The sequence below is a fragment of the Centroberyx gerrardi genome, chromosome 5 (genome assembly GCF_048128805.1).
Source record: "Centroberyx gerrardi isolate f3 chromosome 5, fCenGer3.hap1.cur.20231027, whole genome shotgun sequence".
In the NCBI taxonomy this organism is placed as follows: Eukaryota; Metazoa; Chordata; class Actinopteri; order Beryciformes; family Berycidae; genus Centroberyx; species Centroberyx gerrardi.
Genome location: NC_136001.1, coordinates 6,704,757 through 6,725,915, shown reverse-complemented (window position 1 = coordinate 6,725,915; position 21,159 = coordinate 6,704,757). Strand labels below are relative to the sequence as shown.

The 21,159-nt window shown below is 40.2% G+C and overlaps 1 protein-coding gene across 1 annotated transcript in view; it reads right to left on the bottom strand.

The window, feature by feature from the left end:
• Positions 1–16,759, bottom strand: part of LOC139927819 (integrin alpha-5-like) — a 47,915-nt gene extending 31,156 nt beyond the window's left edge. Inside the window, exon 1 of the mRNA XM_071920107.2 lies at positions 16,398–16,759. Within this exon, the coding sequence (XP_071776208.2) occupies positions 16,398–16,597 (200 nt within the window). The 5' untranslated portion in view covers positions 16,598–16,759. The remainder of the gene's footprint in view (positions 1–16,397) is intronic.
• Between the last annotated feature and the right edge of the window lie 4,400 nt (positions 16,760–21,159).

The window sequence follows — 21,159 nt, the reverse complement described above, 5'->3', positions numbered from 1 at the left end:
GTCAGTCAGTTGAAAGAGCCAGTTACAAAAACGCTGTGGAAGAAACATCAAGTAGTACCAAAGTGTCCTCAATGTTCCTGTTTTTGTGGGTGTGTCAGCGTCAGGGTGTGTGTGCAGTTTGCAGCTATTACCTCACCAACCATATTTCCTAAATTCCCTATCATCATCAGTAGCAGTCGGTCATGGAGGCTACTGTTAGGTCGGCCTCTGTGTATATCACACCCCAGGGAGCAGAGAGACGACAGCGCTACTGAATCTGAAGCTCAGATAAGAACAAAATCAGAGGAAAGCAAAGAAATCTGAGAATTATTAAGTCTTCTTGAAGAAAGGATTCATAGTTTCAGCAAAGTAAATGCACCATCAAAATACTTCCAGAAGATAATCTTTATGATTGAAAACATGATTATCTCACATAGATTACCTATTTTTATCTAAAAGCTACACAAATGCCACATGTTTGGTTTTGATAAAAGGATATTAGCATTATAATGGCAACATAAGCCACTTTCACCATTGGAACCCATACAGTACTGGAAGAACGGGTACAACGTCTTTGATGTCGTCGTCCTGGTTGGGTCCTTCCTGCCCATGTTATCCAGCACAGGACTGTTCAGCGCTGATGGGTCCCTTGGTTTTATTCGGGAATGTCGCTGTGTATGCCTGCTGGAAACAGTCTCCTTCTTCCCAGGCCTCCAGTTCTGGCTGGAAACTCTGTTCAACACCGTGAAGAAAGTGAGCTGTATCGCAGGCCAAATGTTTGCGTTCATGTTCATCTTCGCCCTGACTGGATGTTGCTGTTTTGGAGACCCTGACACTGGAGATCCTGAGCGATGGGGAAACCTAGGCTCTGCCCTCCTGACAGTTTTCCGCTTGGTGACCTTGGACGGCTGGACAGAGATTCAGAAAGCCCTGGACGACCTGGGAATGGGCTGGAGCCTAATTTTCACCATAGTCGTCATCATTATTGGCCACTTCTTTTTTTTTTTTTTATTGGTGAAATAGCATTACAAACAAAAAGAGTGACATAGAAGATAAACAAGACAGACATAATGGACAGACATACAGACAATAACATAAAGCAGTTATGATGTATGTGATGATATGATAAGAGTCCGGGGGCGGAGATTACAGGTTGGCATGTGAAGCAAGGAGTGTGGCATGTGTGGCGGAGAGAGAGAAAAAGAGGTAATGTTGATGTTATAGTGAAAATAAATATATGATGTAACAGCAATATCATTATAATAACAATAATAAAATAATATGATAATAATATAATATTACTATCACTATCATCATTATATACAATACAATATAATATAATATAATATAATAATGACCATTAATAATTAACATTACATTTATACGGCAATGAGGAGAGAGGCCAGACCGAGGCACCGGAAAGGCGAGCGAGAGGCCCCCCACCCAGCCCTCCAGCAACACAACCGGAAGCCCCGGCGGGAGACAGGTGGTGCGGGTCAGGGAGGGACCCAAACCCCCTCCCTCTTTTTTTTTTTCCTTTTTTCTTTCCTTTTTCCCTCTTTCTTCCTTTTTGTTAGTTTAGTTTAAGTTTTTAGTTTTGGGGAGATCTTGCTTTGAGCCACGCCCAGGCCCAGAGGAGGGCGCTGGCCCATTGCAGGTTTTGTGCCTTGTCCTGCCTTGGACCACTCCCAGACCGTTTGGCAGGGAGTCTGTCCGCTGAGGAGTGACATTCTTTGTTTTCTTTGATTGTTTATTTGTTTTTGTTTTTTTTTGTGTTTTTTTTTTTCCCTTAAGAGGGAGGGAGGTAGGCCCCGGGAGCCGCCGCCCGCCCCCCCCCAGCCAACCCAGCCAGGCCCCACACCCCATCGCTATTGTTTGACAGTAATAATGTCATTATCACAATTACAGCAACTGAAGAAAAAATAAATAAATAAATAATAATGATAATAATAATAATAACAATTCTATAAATCAATAAGTAGTATGTAAGTGTAAAAGAGGAGAAAAGAAAAAGAAGAGGAAAAAAATAAATAAATAAATAAATAAAAAAGGAAGAGCAACAACACTATTTTAATGTAAAGAATGAATAATAAAACAAAGCAAAAGAAAAACAAAAGATAAGTGTGTGTGTGTGTAGGTGGGTGTGTGTGAAAATGCAATGTTTGATTGTGGGTGACAGATGTCTCATGAAGATAATATGACTGTAATAATAACATTAGTAAAATTAAAAAATAAATAAATAAATAAATAAATAAATAAATAAATAAAATAACATAATAATAATAATAATAATAATAATAATAATAATAATAATATATATACATATACATACATACGCACACATATACATATATATATATATGCATATATACACATATACATACATATACACAATAATAACGACAATGATAATAATAATAATAACAGCAATAATAATAATAATAATACTAACAATGATAACAATAATAGTAACAACAATAATTATAATAGTAATAACATCACTGGTAGCATCGAAAAGAAAATAATCGAGAAAAAAAAAAAAAAAAAAAGGGCAAAAAAAATAAATAAATAAATAAAATAAAATAAAATTTAAAAAAAAACAAAGAACTTGATGATTATGATAGTAGTAATGACAACAATAATAACAACAACATTATTAATACTAACCATAATAACAATATATTTGATTAGAAATGAAAAGAATATCTAAATATATATAAGTACATATAAGTATTATAATTAAGTAGTAAGTACACATAAAATGAATAATGATGGTTCGCAGGAGGGAGGGATAGATTAGAGGGAGCTAGTGGGGGGAGGGGGGGGTGTATGTTTGTTGGGTGTATGTGTGTGATACCTGTAAGTGTGCAAATGTATGTCAGATTAGGAAAAAAAAAAAAAAAAATTATAGGAATCATTGCATTGTGGATTGGAGATCAGGCAGTAGCGGAGGTTAATTTATTGATGACTGTGGACCAGGTTTTATTGAAATCAGCTGTTTTATGGTTGAGGGAGGCAGACATTTTTTCCAGGGATATATGGTCTATTAGAAGATTCTTCCACTGCGAGATGTTTAGGTTATTTTTTGATTTCCAGTTTAAAAAGATAGACTTCTTGGCGATAGTTAGGGCTGTGAGGAGAACACTAGAAGCAGTGCTGCATAATTGTAAAGCTGATAGGTCGCCTAAGATGCAGACCTCCGGGGATAAAGGGATGTGGCAGTCCAGTACGTGAGATAATTGATCTGTAACTTGGAGCCAAAAGTGCCTGATTGGTGAGCAATGCCAGGTGGCATGCAAGTAAGTGTCAGCTGTGTTTTGTGAACAGTGTGTGCATCTGTCTGATTCATTAAATCCCATTTTGTGTAATTTCTCACCAGTGTAGTGTATTCTATGAATAACCTTATACTGTATGAGTTGTAAGTTCGTGTTATTGCTCTTGTTGAAGTTATTTTTGCAGATTTGGGTCCAGAAGTCGGCATTGGTACTAATGGAGAGGTCTTGTTCCCACTTGGAGACTGGGAGAGATATTGAGGTGTCTGAGCTGCTGAGAATTATGTAAATTCTTGATAGGATTTTCTTTGGGCCTGAGAGGTTTAATATTTTCTCTATTGGAATTGGATGAATTAGACTGCTGAGAGTTCTATTGAGTTTTGATAGGATGGTTGATTTTAATTGCAGGTACTCCAGAAACTGTGAATTCCCAATGCCGAACTTCTAGATTAGATGTTGAAAATTAACGAAGGTACTATCTTGAATGACATGGTGAAGATGTGTAATTCCTTTATCCTTCCAGGCAGTGAAATTTAATGTTTTTTTATTGATAGAGAAGTCTGGGTTGTTCCAGATTGGTGTGCGGAGGGATGGTACAACTGTGGAGTTCGTGATTTGAAGTGCTTTCCACCAAGCTGACAGAGTTGAAGCAATGGTTATGTTTTGAAAACAGTAATGTTGCTTGATGGTTTGGCTGATAAATGGGAGGTCTGATAAATGTATGCCGTTGCATAATGCCTGTTCAGTTTCTAACCAGAAAGAATCAAGTTTGGGGGGGTTGAGCCATTTTATAAGATATTTGAGCTGATTGGCCAGGTGATATAATTCAAAGTTTGGGGCTTCTAATCCCCCCTGGGATTTTGGTTTTTGTAAAGTTGAGAGTTTTATCCGCGGAGTTTTGTTTTTCCAGTAAAATTTTGAGATAGTCGAGTTGAGGGATTTAAACCAGGAAGTGTTGGGGAAAACGGGGATCATTGAAAATAGATAGTTGATTTTTGGTAGGATTGACATTTTAATTGTTGCTATTCTTCCAGAAAGGGAAATAGGTAGGTTGGTCCAGCGATTTAAGTCATCTTGTATTGATTTGAGTAGTGGTGTGAAATTTAAGTTGAACAACTCTGACAGCTTGGTAGATATATTGATGCCTAAATATTTAATATTGCCTGTGGGGAGGTGATAAGGTGATGCCAGGGCTGCCACATCCCTCTCATCCATACCGAGTGGTAAGATGGTGGATTTTGACCAATTCACTGAGTAGCTGGAGAGTTCTGAGAAAGATTTTATAACCATAAAGGATTCTTGCAGGGATGAGTGAGGGTCCTGAAGGAGTAATAACACATCATCTGCGTAAAGAATAATTTTGTGCTCTGTAGTGGATGTCTGAATACCTTTGATGTTACCATTTTGCCGTATTGCAGCTGCTAGAGGTTCAATGAATATAGCAAAGAGGGATGGAGAGAGAGGACATCCTTGCCTGGTCCCGTTGTGTAGAGTGAAATTTTGTGAAATCAACCCGTTGGTAGTGACTGTGGCCGTTGGTGATGTGTATAGTGCCCTTATCCAATTAATAAATGATTCTCCGAACCCGAATTTTTGTAAGGTTGCAAATAAGAATTTCCAATTAACTTTGTCAAATGCTTTTTCTGCATCAAGTGATAAAATCAAGGTGTTAGATTTTTGGTGATTTGAAAGCTGCATTAAGTTGAATAGTTTGCGAGTGTTGATAGATGACTGTCTTCCTTTAATAAAACCTGTCTGATCGGGATGTATGAGAAATGAGATGACTCCTTCAATTCTGGATGCTAAGGTCTTACTTATAATTTTTATGTCTGTATTGATAAGGGATAGTGGACGATAATTCGCTGGATGAGTGGGATCTTTGTTAGGTTTCAAGAGTAGGGTGATCATTGCTGTATTCATAGCTGGAGGTATTTTGGAGGTGATGGTGAGTTCTGCTATCATTCTTATGAACAATGGGGAAATGGTTGTCCAGAAATGTTTGTAGAACTCAGCAGGGAAGCCATCCGGTCCAGGTGCTTTGTTATTGGGCATGCCATTGAGTGCACTGTAAAATTCTTCAGGGGATAAGGGTTCCTCTAGAGTATTAACTTGTTCTTGTGTGAGGTGTGGTAGGTTTATAGAACTAAGGAATTTATGGATGTCATCACTATTTGGGTTATGATCTGAGGTGTACAATTTTTTGTAGAAGTTCCTAAATACGTCATTTATATCTGTAGAACCATGGAGAGGCTTCCCTGCTGAGTCCTTAATAACTGTAATGGTTGCTTTTTCTTTGTTTTGTTTAATTAGATTTGCCAGGTATTTACTTGATTTGTTATTATATTGAAATTTGTTGTGTCTGAGCCTCTCTATAAGAAACTCGTTTTTTTTGTTTATGAGGTCATTCAGTTCCAATTTATATTTTCTTAATTCACAGTCTTGTCTATGTCTTTCTTCTTTTTATAGGATGAGTATGAAATGATCCTGCCCCTTAATACAGCTTTGCCAGTTTCCCAGAGGAGTATTGGAGAGGTGTTCGGAGAATCATTTATTTCCATGAAGGATGTCCACTCTCTCTTTAAGAAACTGTCAAAATCTTGGTCCTTTAGCAGAGATGTGTTAAACCTCCATCTGGTGGTTGATTTCTGTTGGAGTTTTCTGTTGAGCTTAAATGAAACTGGTGCATGATCACTTATAGTGCTCGAATAGATTTGTGTTTCTGAAATATCTGAGTGGAGGGAATTGCTAGTTAAAAAAAAATCAATTCTGGAAGATGAATGATGAACTTGAGAGAAGTAGGAGTATTCTCTTTCACCTGGGTGGTTTAACCGCCAACTATCGCCAAGGCCGTAGTCCTCCATATACTGCTTTAAAACTACTGTGGATTGCCAAGATCTAATATTACCTGCAGTACCTGATCTATCTATTAACGGGTCGAGCACAGAGTTAAAGTCACCTCCTATGATTAATTCTGAGCTAGGGAGGTTATTGAGTAGAGAGAAGAGTTTGTGAAAGAAGGATGGGTCATCTTTATTGGGGCCATATAGATTAGCAATTGTAAACAGATTGATGTGAACAGAGATATTAATAATGACAAATCGTCCTTCTGAATCTGAGATTGTAGTGTTATGGGTGAATTGAATTTTATTATTAATCAAAATAGCAACTCCTCTTTGCCTTGAATTGTAATTGGCTAGGAAGATGTGGGGGAATTGAGATGATTTTAAAACTGTGCTTCTTGAGTCAGTTAAATGAGTTTCTTGTAATAGACATATATCCACTTGCATTTTGGTGAGGTGGTTCATAACTTTAATTTTTTTTGCCTGATTTCCAATGCCACAAATGTTCCAGCTAACAAATTTGATTGATGACATGACTAATTAACACAAATGTATGTATATATGGTAATAGTGAAGAATTGAAAGGATGGATATTGGGGTGTGTGTGTGTGTGTGTGTGCGTGATTGAGAGGGTGTGCATGTGTGTGGAGGGGTGGGGGTTAACAAGGGGGAGACATGTAACATATAACAAAAGAAAAGGGGAAACATGTAACATACAACAAGAAGAGAGTGGAAACGTGAAACATATAGGCATGATTACTGCGTCGTTCACTGACAAGCAAAACAAGGCAGTGGCTTGAGGAGCACTTGGAGACTATGGTGTGGGCTGTTTATTTATATGTTTCTTGTGACAGGTTGCACAGTTGCATTAGAATAGCCAAGGAGTCAGTTCATTGTCGCGGAAGAGTTGTCCATCAACGTACAGTTTGTCAACCGAGATGACAGCTTTCCTTTTTTTTTCAAGGAACTGCTTCCTTATAGGGAAGAGAGTTTTGCGTCTCTCCAAAATTTCCCGAGGAAACTGATCGTTCATACCAAAATTGGTTCCTCTCAGTTCCTTCCCTTGTTTTTTAACCAGTTCTTTGTGCTTATAGTGTTCAAATTTGGCGATTATCGGTCTCGGTTGTTTGCGGTCCCTTTTTACGGCGTCGAGATGGTGGAATGAAATTTGGTTGACTTTGTCTGATGGGATCTTGAGTTGAGTGGTTAAGAAGTCTTCCAGAGCCTTCTCGGGATAGGAGGACGAGTGATCCGAGGGCTCTGGGATACCGGAAAAAATGAGGTTGTCTCGCATTGAGCGCGCTTGTAAATCTAGTACTGTTTCTTTCATTTGTTTGTTGTCTCTGGTTACGGCCGCTATTTCATCAGTGAGAGTTTGGATTTTTTTAACTGTTTGTTCTCTTTGGTTAAGGTGAGGATCTGGTCATGGGTGAACTCCAAGCTGTGTTTTAACCCCTGAAATTCTTTGTGTAGCAGTTCAATGAGGGAAATCCTTGCATCCAGAGCCGACAGTTTATGGTCTATGGATATGAGTGTGTCACTAACCTCAGTGGAGCAGTTGGAAGTTTCTGTCTGGGTGGGTGAGTCCGTGAATGAGTCGGGTGAACGAGGGCGTTTGGCAGAAGGTGTAGAGCTCGTTGTTGGTCCTTTTTTTCCTTTTTTGCCCATTGTGCCAAGCTGGTCGAAACACTCGTCAATATACTGTTCCAGGTCTTCCAGTTTTTCAGTTGTGGAGTAATAAACAAGGGAAGAATTAGTCCTTAGCTTTTTTTTTTTGTTGTAGAGTGTTGTTAATTCAGCAGCAGGGCGCCGCCATGTTGAATCGCACACCAGGTCTCGCAAGATCGGGAATCACAGCGTCATCCTCTCCCCCTCAGTACCGTACCGAAGAGCCTCTTCTGCTTGCTAGGCATGTTGGCTGTGGTCTGCCAAGAGGTCGTTCGTGTATAAGAACGACATGAGAACAATGTGAAAAGAGAAAGCGGGAGAAATCACTGGCCCTGAAGATACGAGCCATCACCCAGAGGCACAAGGAAGAAATGAGACAGTCCATGCAGACCAGCAGGGGAAATGACAAGTTTGAAAAGCTGGTAGAGCAGTTTAAGAAGTCTGCTCACTACAGAGGCAACATGGTGACGAGCAAACCATGCACTAGCTTGGCCTTTGCTGATCTCTACCTCACCACCCTAAACCGCCAGGAGTACACACTGAACAAGAAAAGTGGGTGTGCTGTTGCTAGCTAGCTAACTAATGAATCTTAGCCTCTTAGCTCTGTGCGCTAAAAGTTGAAGATTGATTGATGGGTGGATGTCATGATATTATTGGTTGAAATTAGTTACGGGCATGCTTACGTAAGCACACGGCATATTTTGTTTTACAGGAAGAAAACATGATTGAATTTTGATATAAGAATACAATGAAATTGATTTTTGGTATTTTTTTTGGCATATATTGTTAAATAGGTGCACAGTATGACCGGGGATGTGATCTAAAAGGGTTAAAAAGGCATTTTTCATTTCATCTCGTCTTTAACAGTGAGATGGCGATGGTACTGCGTGAGCTGGTGGAAGAGAATCTGCTGCAAGAAAGGAGAGAAAGACCTGAGACTGGAATCTGAAGAGAGGGTCTCACTGAAATAGACAACTAGAGAGAAAAGCTGCAAAGAAAATAAACAAGTATTGATACTTGGATTTCTTGTTGACTTGTGTTCTGTTCAGCCAACTTCTCCATTTAGCACTGTCCTAAACAAATCTCACAGAATAATGTTTGCATGTACCTAAAGCTCTGGGGAGAAAATAATGAACTAAGAATGAATGAATGAATGAATTAATGAATGAAGCTTGAATCACATTTATAAAATTAGAAAATGATCATATTGAATTTGATAAAAAGTCATGGGCTATTACATGAGATTATATTGCATAATAGTGGATGAAATGTGAGCCTGACTGGATTTCTATCTAAAAGAATCCTCTCTCCTTGTTCATGATTGTAGCCCACAGGGCATGTTAAAGAGAACATTACATTTTTTGACATTTGTTTTGTACTTGCCAATGGGGAAATGAATGGGTAATTTCTCTGGAATCAGCATGGTGCCGGCTGTCAGTTCCCTGTACAAAGTGTAGCGTAACCCTAACACTAACCCTTGACCCTACAGTTTTTAAGATTAAAATGGAGAGTAGAGACCAACCAAAAATCCTTCACCCTGACCAAATAATAGGCTATATTGTCAGTCAGTATCAGTCATGGGGTACTTGCAGAGATTAGGCTATATCAATTAAGGCGGGACTGGAAGATAAGTGATGAGATGCAGGGACTGTTACTTCACCACAGCATTTAGTGAAATGACCCCCCACTCTGGTATGAGCGGTGGAAGTAACAAAAATTAAATGCTAAAAATAGATGTGATGAAAATGCATGTGAATTGAACAAATGAGTGATAAACTGTCAATTGAGGCATTTTCATCATTTATCACCACTTTCTATCATTCAGCATTGCCATATTTATCATTTAAGGCGAGCCCCAGAAGGGTGGAAGAAACAAAAATGAACTGATAAATTTAGAGGTGATGGAAATGAATGTGAATTGAAAAACACTGTGATGAAATTGCGTGTGAACTCAAAAAGACAGTGATAAATTGTCAAGTGACTTGATAAATTCAGAGGAGATTGGATTGTATGTAGACTGATTAGGTCATACTACTGTCATAGTACAAATACTAACTACTACTAGTCATACTACTTTGACTCTTTTTTATGTGTAAAAATGCAAAAAGATGAGCTCACACAAGAGTTAAATATATGGGGCCGATATGGACCTTTTATTAACAATCAGATCTGGTCCAGTTAGTGTCGTCCACCTCTGATGTGATGGATGTGATGCAGTTTCTTTGATTACACATTTATTGTAGAATTTATCAATTCTGCACTGGTGGTCTATGGGAACCAATGAATCTGAATTGATTTGTATATAGCATTTTGATTACATTCCATACAAGTATGCATAATCATGTATTATTATTATCATCCTGGAGTGGAGAGTTTCAGTGTCCCATGATGGTCTAAATGCTGTTTGAGAGGCTTTAACAGCCTGGCAAGTATACAAATCTGGAAGAAACATTGAATGCTGTTTTGGATTTTTTTTTTAAGATATTGAACATCAGCACAAAATATAAGCTGTTACAGCATAAACAAAAGTCAGCCTTCAAAAACCTATGGGTCAAACTGTAGTTTAAACTGAGTTCATTTATGGAAATATATGCTGTACATGTTTTGTTCTTTAGATAGAACTGCTGTTATGCCTTGTATAACAGACAGGAGATAAGACATGATTTGACCTTATAAGGCCTTACATGTCTTTTATTCAAATCAATCAATACAATTTTCTATGTAGCAACTTACACATCTTTTGTACGTTTTTTATACATTTTAAATGCTTAATCTCTGTAAAATGAGTTGTTACTAATCCATATATTGCAGATTATGAAAAATCCTTGCATGAACCTTACATGTGCAATTACTGCAATATTTATATGTAATATAAATAAAAGTTTTGGATGGATCGCATAAAAATCTTGTGAGATCTTTATACATCTTTTACATAGGTTAGGGTTAGTCGTATGTGCCATGTATTTAACACCTTTCACATCTTACATGTTTTTTATACCTTTCTATATGTCATCTCTGTTAGATTACTGGTAGCCCAGTCATATATGGCAAATTTTCTTCATTCCATATAAGTATATCATATCTTCATTTACTTCCATATGTTTTAGGTAAAATTTGTTTGGTAGAACATAAAAGTCTTGTGACATTTTTGTAGTCCTTTTTCATATGGGTTAGCACTGCTGCATGAGAGAGGGAGCATTAGAGAGAGCGACAAGAGTAGTAGATGTAGGAAAAACACTCTATTTCCAGCATTCCAGTCCAGAAGGTTTTCACATCTTTCTGCGATCAACAAATGCCAGTTAACATCATCTTATGCCATCTCAGCGCCAAGGCGTGACTAAGCAATAATAATAATGTTGTGCTCCTCTCCATTTATGTATGAATCTAAAGCCAGTGTAGCCAGAGGAGCCTGGTGCCAGAGCCCTGTCTGGTTTTGCCTGACGCCAAGCGGGGAATTCTTCAATATTGAAGCCATAATGGTGTCAGCTTCCTCACAGATAATGGTAAAGATGGAAACAGCAGGCACATGGTCCGTTTGGGACCATCCTGCTGAAGGCCTACAGAGGCCTACAAGGGACAAATGGAAGGATAACTGCTAGCGGCTAAGTTAACAGTACCTGCCGAGAAGTGTCACCATTTACCAGTCTCGCTTTGCCAGATCTTTCTCCTGCTGAAGGTTACAAGTCCCACAATGACAAGTGAAGTGGCAGGTAGCAAGTTTACTAGTTTAACAAGTTTACTTGCTCGCTTCATCGATTCCGCCATTACAAGATTTTTTTCAGGAATGCGAGGGGGCTGTTTTTAAACAAAAATGTTTTTTAAAAAATGAAAAGCTACTGAATGGGCCGGGAGGAGCTTCGTTCCACAGCTGGCTGCTGTGTGGATATTGGTTTATATCATTATGTCTCAATGAAATCTCCACAGGTCTGATATTGCTTATTGCAGGTTTAACCCTCTCTCCTAATAAAGTTAAAAATGATGTAGGACAGAGAGCAAGAGGCCAAACGAGTGTGTGTGGACGGAGGGATTTCTACTCCTGTGCAGTTTAACTGGGTGCCGGCCTGGAGATGAATAAGCAGACACACTATCTGTGCATGTGCATTTGTTTGCGTGTAGCAGTGAGTATATGTACAGTACGCCTCCGTGCATGCAAAAAAATCTGCGTATGTGTTTGTATGCGTGTGTATTGCGAGCCAGCTCCCCTTTCAAGGTTTTCAGACAGCCATGCTAAAGAGGCCTGGCCCGGAGGGAATGGCACGACTTAAGACATTGATGACTGATGACATTAGCAGAGATCAGACAGACTCCACAGTCCCCCCACCCCACCCCATCCCCAGAATGTCTGGAGAGGAATATTTACATGGCAGGATTAGCTTTCCTTATAAACCAGTCACTCCACAGCCACTCAGCCAACCAGGGCGCACGCTTTCAAAGGCGCACTTCTAACCCCCCCACCATCCCCTGCGATCTCCCTTGAGTCTACTATACACACTCTTAATGACAATTTAATGCCCAACAACATGAACATCTGAAACCAGGGGTGGGGGGGTGGTGGGGGGGATGACTTAGAGGCATGGCAAATTGAAAGATGTAACATGCAATTGTTACGCTATGATTTATGAGCCACACTGAACGCATTTGCATGGACACAGAAACAAGTCACATCCTATGGTTAACTGTGTATGTGCACCTTCATATCTTATTCACCAATATCAATGTATAATATGATCTCCCTGTATATGCTGTAATGAAGAGAATAGTACCATGGAAACCAAGAGAGCTTCAGTATCCTTGCTAATCCTATTCAGGTTCCTCATAATTGGGATGAGATCTTATCCGGGTTGTTAAAAAACAGGATATAAACAGGATATGATGTTTATATGAGCCAACTCTGACTCAGCACTCAGTGTCATCATACATTCCAACATGATGGTCATGTGTGTGGCCAGAAATATCTGGCACAACACTCGGTTAGTGTCAGTTAGTTTCACTCAAAGGTGCAATCTTACATTGAAGCTGCACTATGCAGGATTTTTATGTGAAAATCCATCCGTCTTATCAGGCTAAATGACAAAGTGGGGCTGCAACAGAGAAGGACATCCCATCACCATTGATTGAGGTCACATCAAACACACATTACACACACGTCACAATACAGGATTTCTGGGTATTGAAGTTCAAATTTTTCACCCAGTTACCTGTTGGCGCCATTTGGAGCCGCCAATGTGTGAAGTTACCTAGTGTCGTTTGAATCTATCATCCTGAACGTCTCTCACTGAACCACCTGGACATTTGTACTGCACTTCATGGCGAATTCAGGCGGCGTTATTCAACATGAGAGTGCGATCGAGATCCAGACCGTTAACATTAGACCCAGGGGGAAATGCAGCAACAACGTGAACAAATTTCTCCTAAACCAGGCTTATTGGCTTAAACTGGGTGTGTTTGCTGAGACAGTGAAAACAGAGATGGCATGGAGAGAAACAGGGGCAACTCTTAACCGCACTCGCTGAAGCTAAACAGTCTAGTAATTGTCAGAATGCATGACAACCAGGAGAAACAATCCGGACAGCAGAAAGAAAACATCTCTCTCCTGCAAGAAAGCATCCTTCTCCCGCAATGTTGTTTGCCCACCGCATATACTATGACTTAGGCAGCAAAACAAGAGCCGGTAGATTCACGTGAAAACGTTCAACCGTGGCAATGATTGTGAGCGATTTAATACATTAATTAGTTGAAGGACAAAGGGCACCATTATTCAGTCTGAGCAAAAGCACCAGGGGGGTACGAGGGGCTGGGTTCCTACAAATTGGCCTAGATCAACATCTTGATAGCAACACACACTCTGCCCGTCCAAAGCTTAGTTAAGCAAACTGAGAGAAACTTAACCAATTTCCTCTCAGGAAAATATGTACATTTACTAAACTAACAACATCACACTCTGTGCGTCTGAGAGGATGTTAAAGGGGGGAAATTGAGTCACACGGGGTTGATAAGGTATAACTGGTATTTACATTGCATATACCTGCACTTTAATGGCAAAGATTCAAGCAGATTAACCTTTCAGAAGAGCAGCTATGTTACCTTCGTATTTCACATGGATGTTATACTGAACATCGGAGCAAAATGAGTAGGCTGCTAAAAGCTGGACTCCAACAGGTTATCACAGAGCAGATCAAACGTTGAACAAAACAGCTGATCTATGCTAGATCCCTATTACCATCTATATTGGGCTTTCAGGTGACGTAACGCCAGAGACAGTACAACATGGAGAAGATGGGGCACTCTTAACAGTTTTGAATGGGAAAATCCATAATGCTAAAGATGGCAGCACCCATTGTATAAGGCATGGCATCAGCAACACTGGCCAATCGATGCTTTGTGTGCACATCATAAAGAAAATCTGCCAATCATACTTTCAGGTTCAGCTGCAGAACTGTTATTTACAACAGCCACCAAACATATTGAATGAAATACCAGTTTGAAATGACATTACATACATTTTACCGTCAGCTCCCTACTGTGGACTGCATGCATGACATGACTGTTTACAGTTCATACCATGGCAATGAGAAGTGTATGGGACTGCCGTAAAGCAGACTGGTCTTGAATGTTGTAGTTTGGTGAAGCAGTGGATGGCGAATGCGTACAAGCATCAGTAAGCTAATTTTTCTCTTAAAAATGTCTCTTGGTCCTCTGGCGGCCATGTTGGAGGTCCTCAGCTCTTGGGCAACAGTGGCTGAGAATAGCTGATTGCTTTTTTAATCAACAACTCAACAGAACCGAATAGACATGGTTCATTTCTGTGCTGATATTGATTGGAACTGGTCATTGAACTGATCATTTAAATCTCATTGATTTTATGTTTAGATACATCAGTTTGTTAGTTAGCTAGCCATACTAGGCTATCTGGTCAGTTAATCATCACTGTCTTGATGTTAAATCTGATTTGCGCACTAGCTAACGTATCTAGTTGAAGCTAGAGTTAGTACTAGATTAATAGTCGCATTTTAAGATTGGCTTCTTTGCTAAATTAGCTTGCCAGCTAGTTAGCTAGCCAACAAAGCCAAAAAAGAGCTGTTAAGGTTAACTGAGCTGACTCTTCTCAAGCGTTTTGGAGTAGAGACTAGGGCTAAAGACAAGACAATTTACTGTGTCACAGTAACCTACATTTGGAAACAAATCCACCTTGTCACACTATTCACCTTTACTTAGAACATGATTAGATTAACCTATACCCACACCATTGCAATCTTTTTCAGGCATCTCTATTTCTGGCCCGGTTATATATTTAACCATTATGTGCACAACCAATTCTCCATGATGGAACCAGCTGTGGTTGCCAGGAGATTTGTGATACAGCTGTAAAGCCTCTATTGTGGTGGTGATGATGATGATGATGATGATGATGATGATGATGATCCTACTTTTGCATTATGCTTGTGTGTGTGTGTGTGTGTGTGTGTGTGTCTGTGTGTGTGTGTTCCACATTAGCGCCCAGAGGAGTTTTCTCAATCAGCCAACACAGGTGATGGTGCACGCTGTGTCTATATAGGAAGAAAAACATGTTTGATCTTTAACTTTATCTCCCTCACCAGTTACACATCTGTCAATAAAAACAGCAGGGAACCTCTTGGTATCCCTTCAGTAACTATTCAGCAGGGGATTAGCATATTCCTTACTCTGCTGCAGTCTAACCCCTCCACTCTGAATTCCATAGACCTGTGTCTATGAGATTCATATTTGGATGTCTGTTTCTAATCATCCCCAGGCTGTAATACAGTGTGTGTGTGTGTGTGTGTGTGTGTGTGTGTGTGTGTGTGTGTGTGTGTGTCTGTGTGTGTGTGTGTGTGTGTGTGAGAGAGAGAGAGAGAGAGAGAGAGAGAGAGAGAGAGAGAGAGTGTGTGTACATGTGAGGTTCATTTTCATTTATATCCAAATATCTACATCAATATGAAATGTAATGCAGTGACCAGTAATGCAATATAAACAGGGCCATTCTCATTCTCTCACTGTATGACTGTAAAAATGTTTCAATAGAACATTTGCAATGAAACAGCCCTTACTATAAAGACCTATAGTAAACCTATAATACATTTTAGAAGGTCACTATTAAACTATCATATAGGATAGGACTTCAGTTCCCTACAGGAATATTAAGGGATCCCATAAAGTACGACAAGGTCACATTAAACTCACTATTGAGCACCACAAACACACTATAAATTCCTATAGGAATATTATAGGGCTATGGTATTGATAGGAGATAAAATCCACAAAATGTATAGTAGAAACTCACTGTTTGAGTCCATTTAGGAGGATTATAGGAATATTATAGTGATAAAATACCATAAGGTATGATAAGGTCACTATAAACTTACTATTGAGTACCACAGACACATTATAAATTCCTGTAGGAATAATATTATAGTGATACCATGGGAGATTCAAAGATACCATAAAGTACCATAAGGTCACTGGAAACGCATTATTGAGCATCACAGCCATTGTAAGTTCCTATGGTAATATAGTGATACTATGGGAGATTAAAAATAAATACCATAAGGTACCATAAGGTCACAATAAAGTCTCTACTGAGTAGGCCAGCTACTACAACTTCCATCCATGCAGACTTTACCTGGGCGAGTTGCTGAAGAACTCCACAGAGTAGCCGAAGTAACTTCCCCGCGGTCCGGTGAAGACGACGCGTTTCTCCGTGTCCAAGTTAAACGCCGCGCAAAGCTGCACCAAAGCCACCACTACAGGTACGACCAGCACAGTGCCGTGGCAGCGTTTCCCCCGCGACTGGAGAGGTGAAAGTCCAGGAACGGTGCCCATCTCTTCTTTTGCGCGTCTCTTCTTTCATTGAGCAGCTGGAGCGCAAAACGCATCATCCGTGCCGTCCCTGACTCAGGGGGTTTGGGTCCTAATCACAAGTTTTGTGAGCAGAATGAATCCCCCTTCAACTCCAACAGGTCCAGTGTACTGATCCGGAGTGGATGGTATAATGTAAAGAAAGGCAACACAGAGGGGGAGAGAGTGAGGGGGAGAAAGAGAAAGAGAACGAGAGAGAGAGAGGGAGGGAAGAAGGACAGGAGGGGGATCATTGCAGCCTCATTTGGGGTGGAGCTTTGAATATTACAAGAGATGTGTCTGCTCCATAAAGAAAAACGACTGTAGTAATCCTGTAGTACATTTTGGAAGGATACTGTGTCACATATATTCAGCAAACTATAAGTCAGGCTAGGAATATTATAGGAATATTATAGTGATACCATAGGCGACAAGGTCACTATAAACTCATTAGTGAGTACCACAGACATACTATAAGCTCCTGTAGGATTATTATAGGACTGGTATAGTGATACCATAGGGGGGAAAATACCATAAAATATGAGGAGGTCACTTTAAAGTCACTCTTGAGTACCATAGACACACTATTGTCCCTATGAAAATATCATAAGTATATACCACTGGATATATATATTTTTTATATGTGAGATGCATGTCACATTCCCAGTTTGTTTGGAATAAACAGAAGAAGAACTGGCAGTGATAGCCACCATGGCTGAACAGACAAAGAAAAGAGCGCCACCTACAGAATCTCAAACTGCATCAACAGAAAACCCAAGCTCCGCCCACACTGTTTGATTGACAGGTGATCTGTGGGAAGAGCAGTGCAGAAACACCGCAGCAATGAGTGCTGAGCAACAAAGATGGAGACTAAATTTAGAAAATAAGGAACTCGCGGATTGCCACTTTAAAGGAATTGTTTGGCAACTAATGGCAGTTATAGAAATGAACAAAAAGGTGGGTGTCCCAGCAGATAATATGAATGCCTGGGTACAAATGAGCTCACTGGCTTTATGGTCGACTAAAACTAGCTAGATACACTGTAGTCCCTCTTAGGATGCCTAATGTCAAGATGTTCTGGTTGGGTGCTAACATACAGTACATGTCGAGGCAGAATTCAGCCTGACTAAACATGGAAAACCCATAGACATCCATCCTCAAGTCTGTCTCTCATCATTTGGTTGGAACAGAACTTGCTGTCATGGCAGACAGACAGGCAGACAGGCAGATGTGATTGTTTGTAGGGCTTCTCGTGTGTGTGTGTGTGTGTGTGTGTGTGTGTGTGTGTGTGTGTAGCCTATAGGAAATGGAGGCCCCACATTTGAAGAACTCTGAGTCATGATGCGTTACCTGCCAAAGGCAACAGGACTTGGACAAAGAACGTTTTCTCTCAGTAAAAACAGAGTTTCACATGGCACAGAGGCAGCACAATGTGCCTCGTAGCAACTGATAATGTAATAACTAGTCAAAATATAATAATAATATATTGACTAATAGTGTAATAGTGTAAACCTGAGTCATTACATTCTTCTTATTCTCACGAGTTATTACATTATTTGTCAACATCAGTTAAAAAACCTTATGAAGTATAAACACCAGTTAATGTAACAATGTAATATTATGTTATCCAGCAGTTTATCACATTAATAGGTTTTATTACATTTTCAATCCATTTAAGGGATATTTTATTAAATTTTGGCAAGTTATCAGCAGTTATTACATTATCAGTTGCTACATGCCTCCCCATACCCAACAGTTCACTGTAATATTTAACCAGAGTGCCTCTATAAGGTGTTCCAGTAGCAGTCATTGGGATTCTGATTAAAGGGGCATTATCTATTACTAATCTATTACTTTTATCGCCCTCTATTGGCGACCAGTAGGAATTGCAACAACATTGTTAGAACTTATCTTTTCCTACACAAGTCTCTGGCACAGACCCCCATCCCTGACAGTGTCCTGTAGTTGACCCAAACAATAAAGTCACATTTTCACACTATGAGAGGGGTAAGCTAGCTAATTAGAGCAGAGATCCAACAGAAACATCCAGTGAAGAGGTGATATATCACCACGCTAAATACTGTAATAATAATGGCTTGAGAATAAGGCAAGGCATCATCTGGTGAAGTAATCACTGAGTCACTGATATTGATTGATAGTAATTTTGTGCTATGTGGCAGCAAAAATCGTACTTATCGCCCCTTTAAAGTCATGATGATATATATATATATAATATGACTTTTTCATTTTGTTAAATAATTCTTTGTATCATGATGCACTTTTTAACAATAAATGCCAAAAAATGCATACAATTTTTATTTTCTTGTGTTTTTATATCAAATTCCAAGTATTTTAAACTCCCGGACAACAGTGTATTTTGAGTGGTTACTTAATGGTGTACCAAAACCTTTTGAACTTTTGAACACTTCTGAACCATCCCTGCCTGGGTTATGTCCCGCCCCAGCATCCTGTTTGACAATTTGACACCAGAAATATGTCAAATTGCGGACGCAAGACACCATCGAAACGCCGTTTTCTTGTGGCTTTACACTTTAAACGAAGTTGGAGAAGTTTGATTAAACTCACTTCTTCTTGGGGAAAGACTTTGCGACACCTGTAACCTCAGCAGTGGGTCGACGCGGAGGAACGGCAGGTCAAACAGTGGAAGTGACTGAGGATGAAGTCTGTGCAGGGAGGGGGAACGTAGTGTCTCTTTGGTTCTTTCTACATCACAGTGGACATTGGACCACAAACCCCTGACCAAAGACTGGTATGAGGGATCAATCAAACTTCAAACGTCTGTTCCAGGGAAGTGATATCACTGTCTGCTGGGCTCTCCAGCGCAGTGAGGTCTGTGTCGCCCTGCCTCCTTTTCACAGGAGGAAAAAGGGGAGAGCGGGAACACGGGTGACCTTTGCTGATTTGGCACGGGACTGTGGAAAAAGAGCATGTGCCAGGCTACAGCCAAAGCTACGAGGAGCACGCTGAAACTGAAAATGCTGTGTGCAGGCTCATCTGAAAAGCCTGAAAAAAAAAACAAAAAAAACCACACATACACACACACACACACACACTGGAACACCTATTTCAGTGCTCTTTCTGCAATTATTTTGCAATGCGAACGCTTGTAAAGTTTAAGGGGTTTTTCATTTTCCACTGGTCAACTCTCAAGCCATATGGGGGGATTTCATTTATGCTTCCAAAAGTCCCCCCCCCACACACACACACACACACACACACACTCACACACACACACACACACAGGACTGTCTGTGTTGTGTCAGAGCAAAGGTAGGTCATAAAAGACGTAGCGCACACCTAGTAGGAGTGTCTGCACTGAAAGATGGAGGAAAGAGCACTCTTTCCGCCGCACACACACACACACACGCACACACACACACACACACACACACACATATGCACACAAGGCCACCTACACACACAGGAAGCCACAGGATTACCACAATTAAAACAACAACATGGCAGCTATCGTGGGACTGTTGGGGGGTTTTGCTGTGTATGCTGAAGTCACCGTCTGGGTATTTACAAAGCCTGACTTGACTCGCCTCAGAGGGCGAGGAGCAAACCATCCAACCATGTTTTCTTTGTAACAGACAAGGATACATAACTGATCATCTGCCATTTATGCATGTGAGAGGATACTGAGCCAGAGCATAATCTGTGCACATTTACACTCCGGTCATGAGTTCACAGGGTGAATATCTTAGCAGTATTGTGAGGGTGATATTATTATTATTATTGAAGTAATAACCACAACTTTTTCATACAAATCAACAGAAGAAGAACTGGGTAGTTAGCATGAGCAGTGATAGCCACCATGGCTGAACAGACAAAGAAAAGAGAAACTCAAACTGCATCAACAGAAAATCAGAGGAAAAAGACCAGTATGAATGCAGGTCTATGGTCTGTGAAGACTGTCAAGTTCCCAGCTGAACTACATATGTGGTATGGGGAGAAAATACCTAAACGCGTGAAAATGGGCTTCAGCAGGGTAAGCATCTGCATACACAGGGACAGCGCCCGCTCTGATTGGCTCCTGACCTCTTCTAGCATCTCATCTCCATGAACTTAAACCAGAGTCCAAGGGCAAAGAATGTGACCCAGCAGTGGTTGAAACTCCATAGGTCTCCCGGGGACCCTATCCAAGTTTATCTATCATCGGCCTTGTCAACACAACACTACTTCTTAATGGGCCCAAACACTAATACAACAGTTAGGCCTGTGTAACCCACACGCCCATTCCCCAGAGGAGCGGCGAGGAAAACTCACACCGCAAACAAGCAGAGCAGCACGAGGGTAACGGAGAGAAACGGGCCTCGGAGAGATCTTCTCACCCAGAAAAAGGCCCCTCATTGAGAAAAAGACAACTAACAATACATTGTATTCATGTTGGAGCGGAGCCCAGTGTCCTCCAATGTGAATATCACCTTTCAGTATTAACCTCTCAGCAATGGAGCGATTCTATAAATAACAAGTTACTTTTTGGTTTCCAATCTAAAAGGGGGACTTGTGTGTTCGCCATGTGT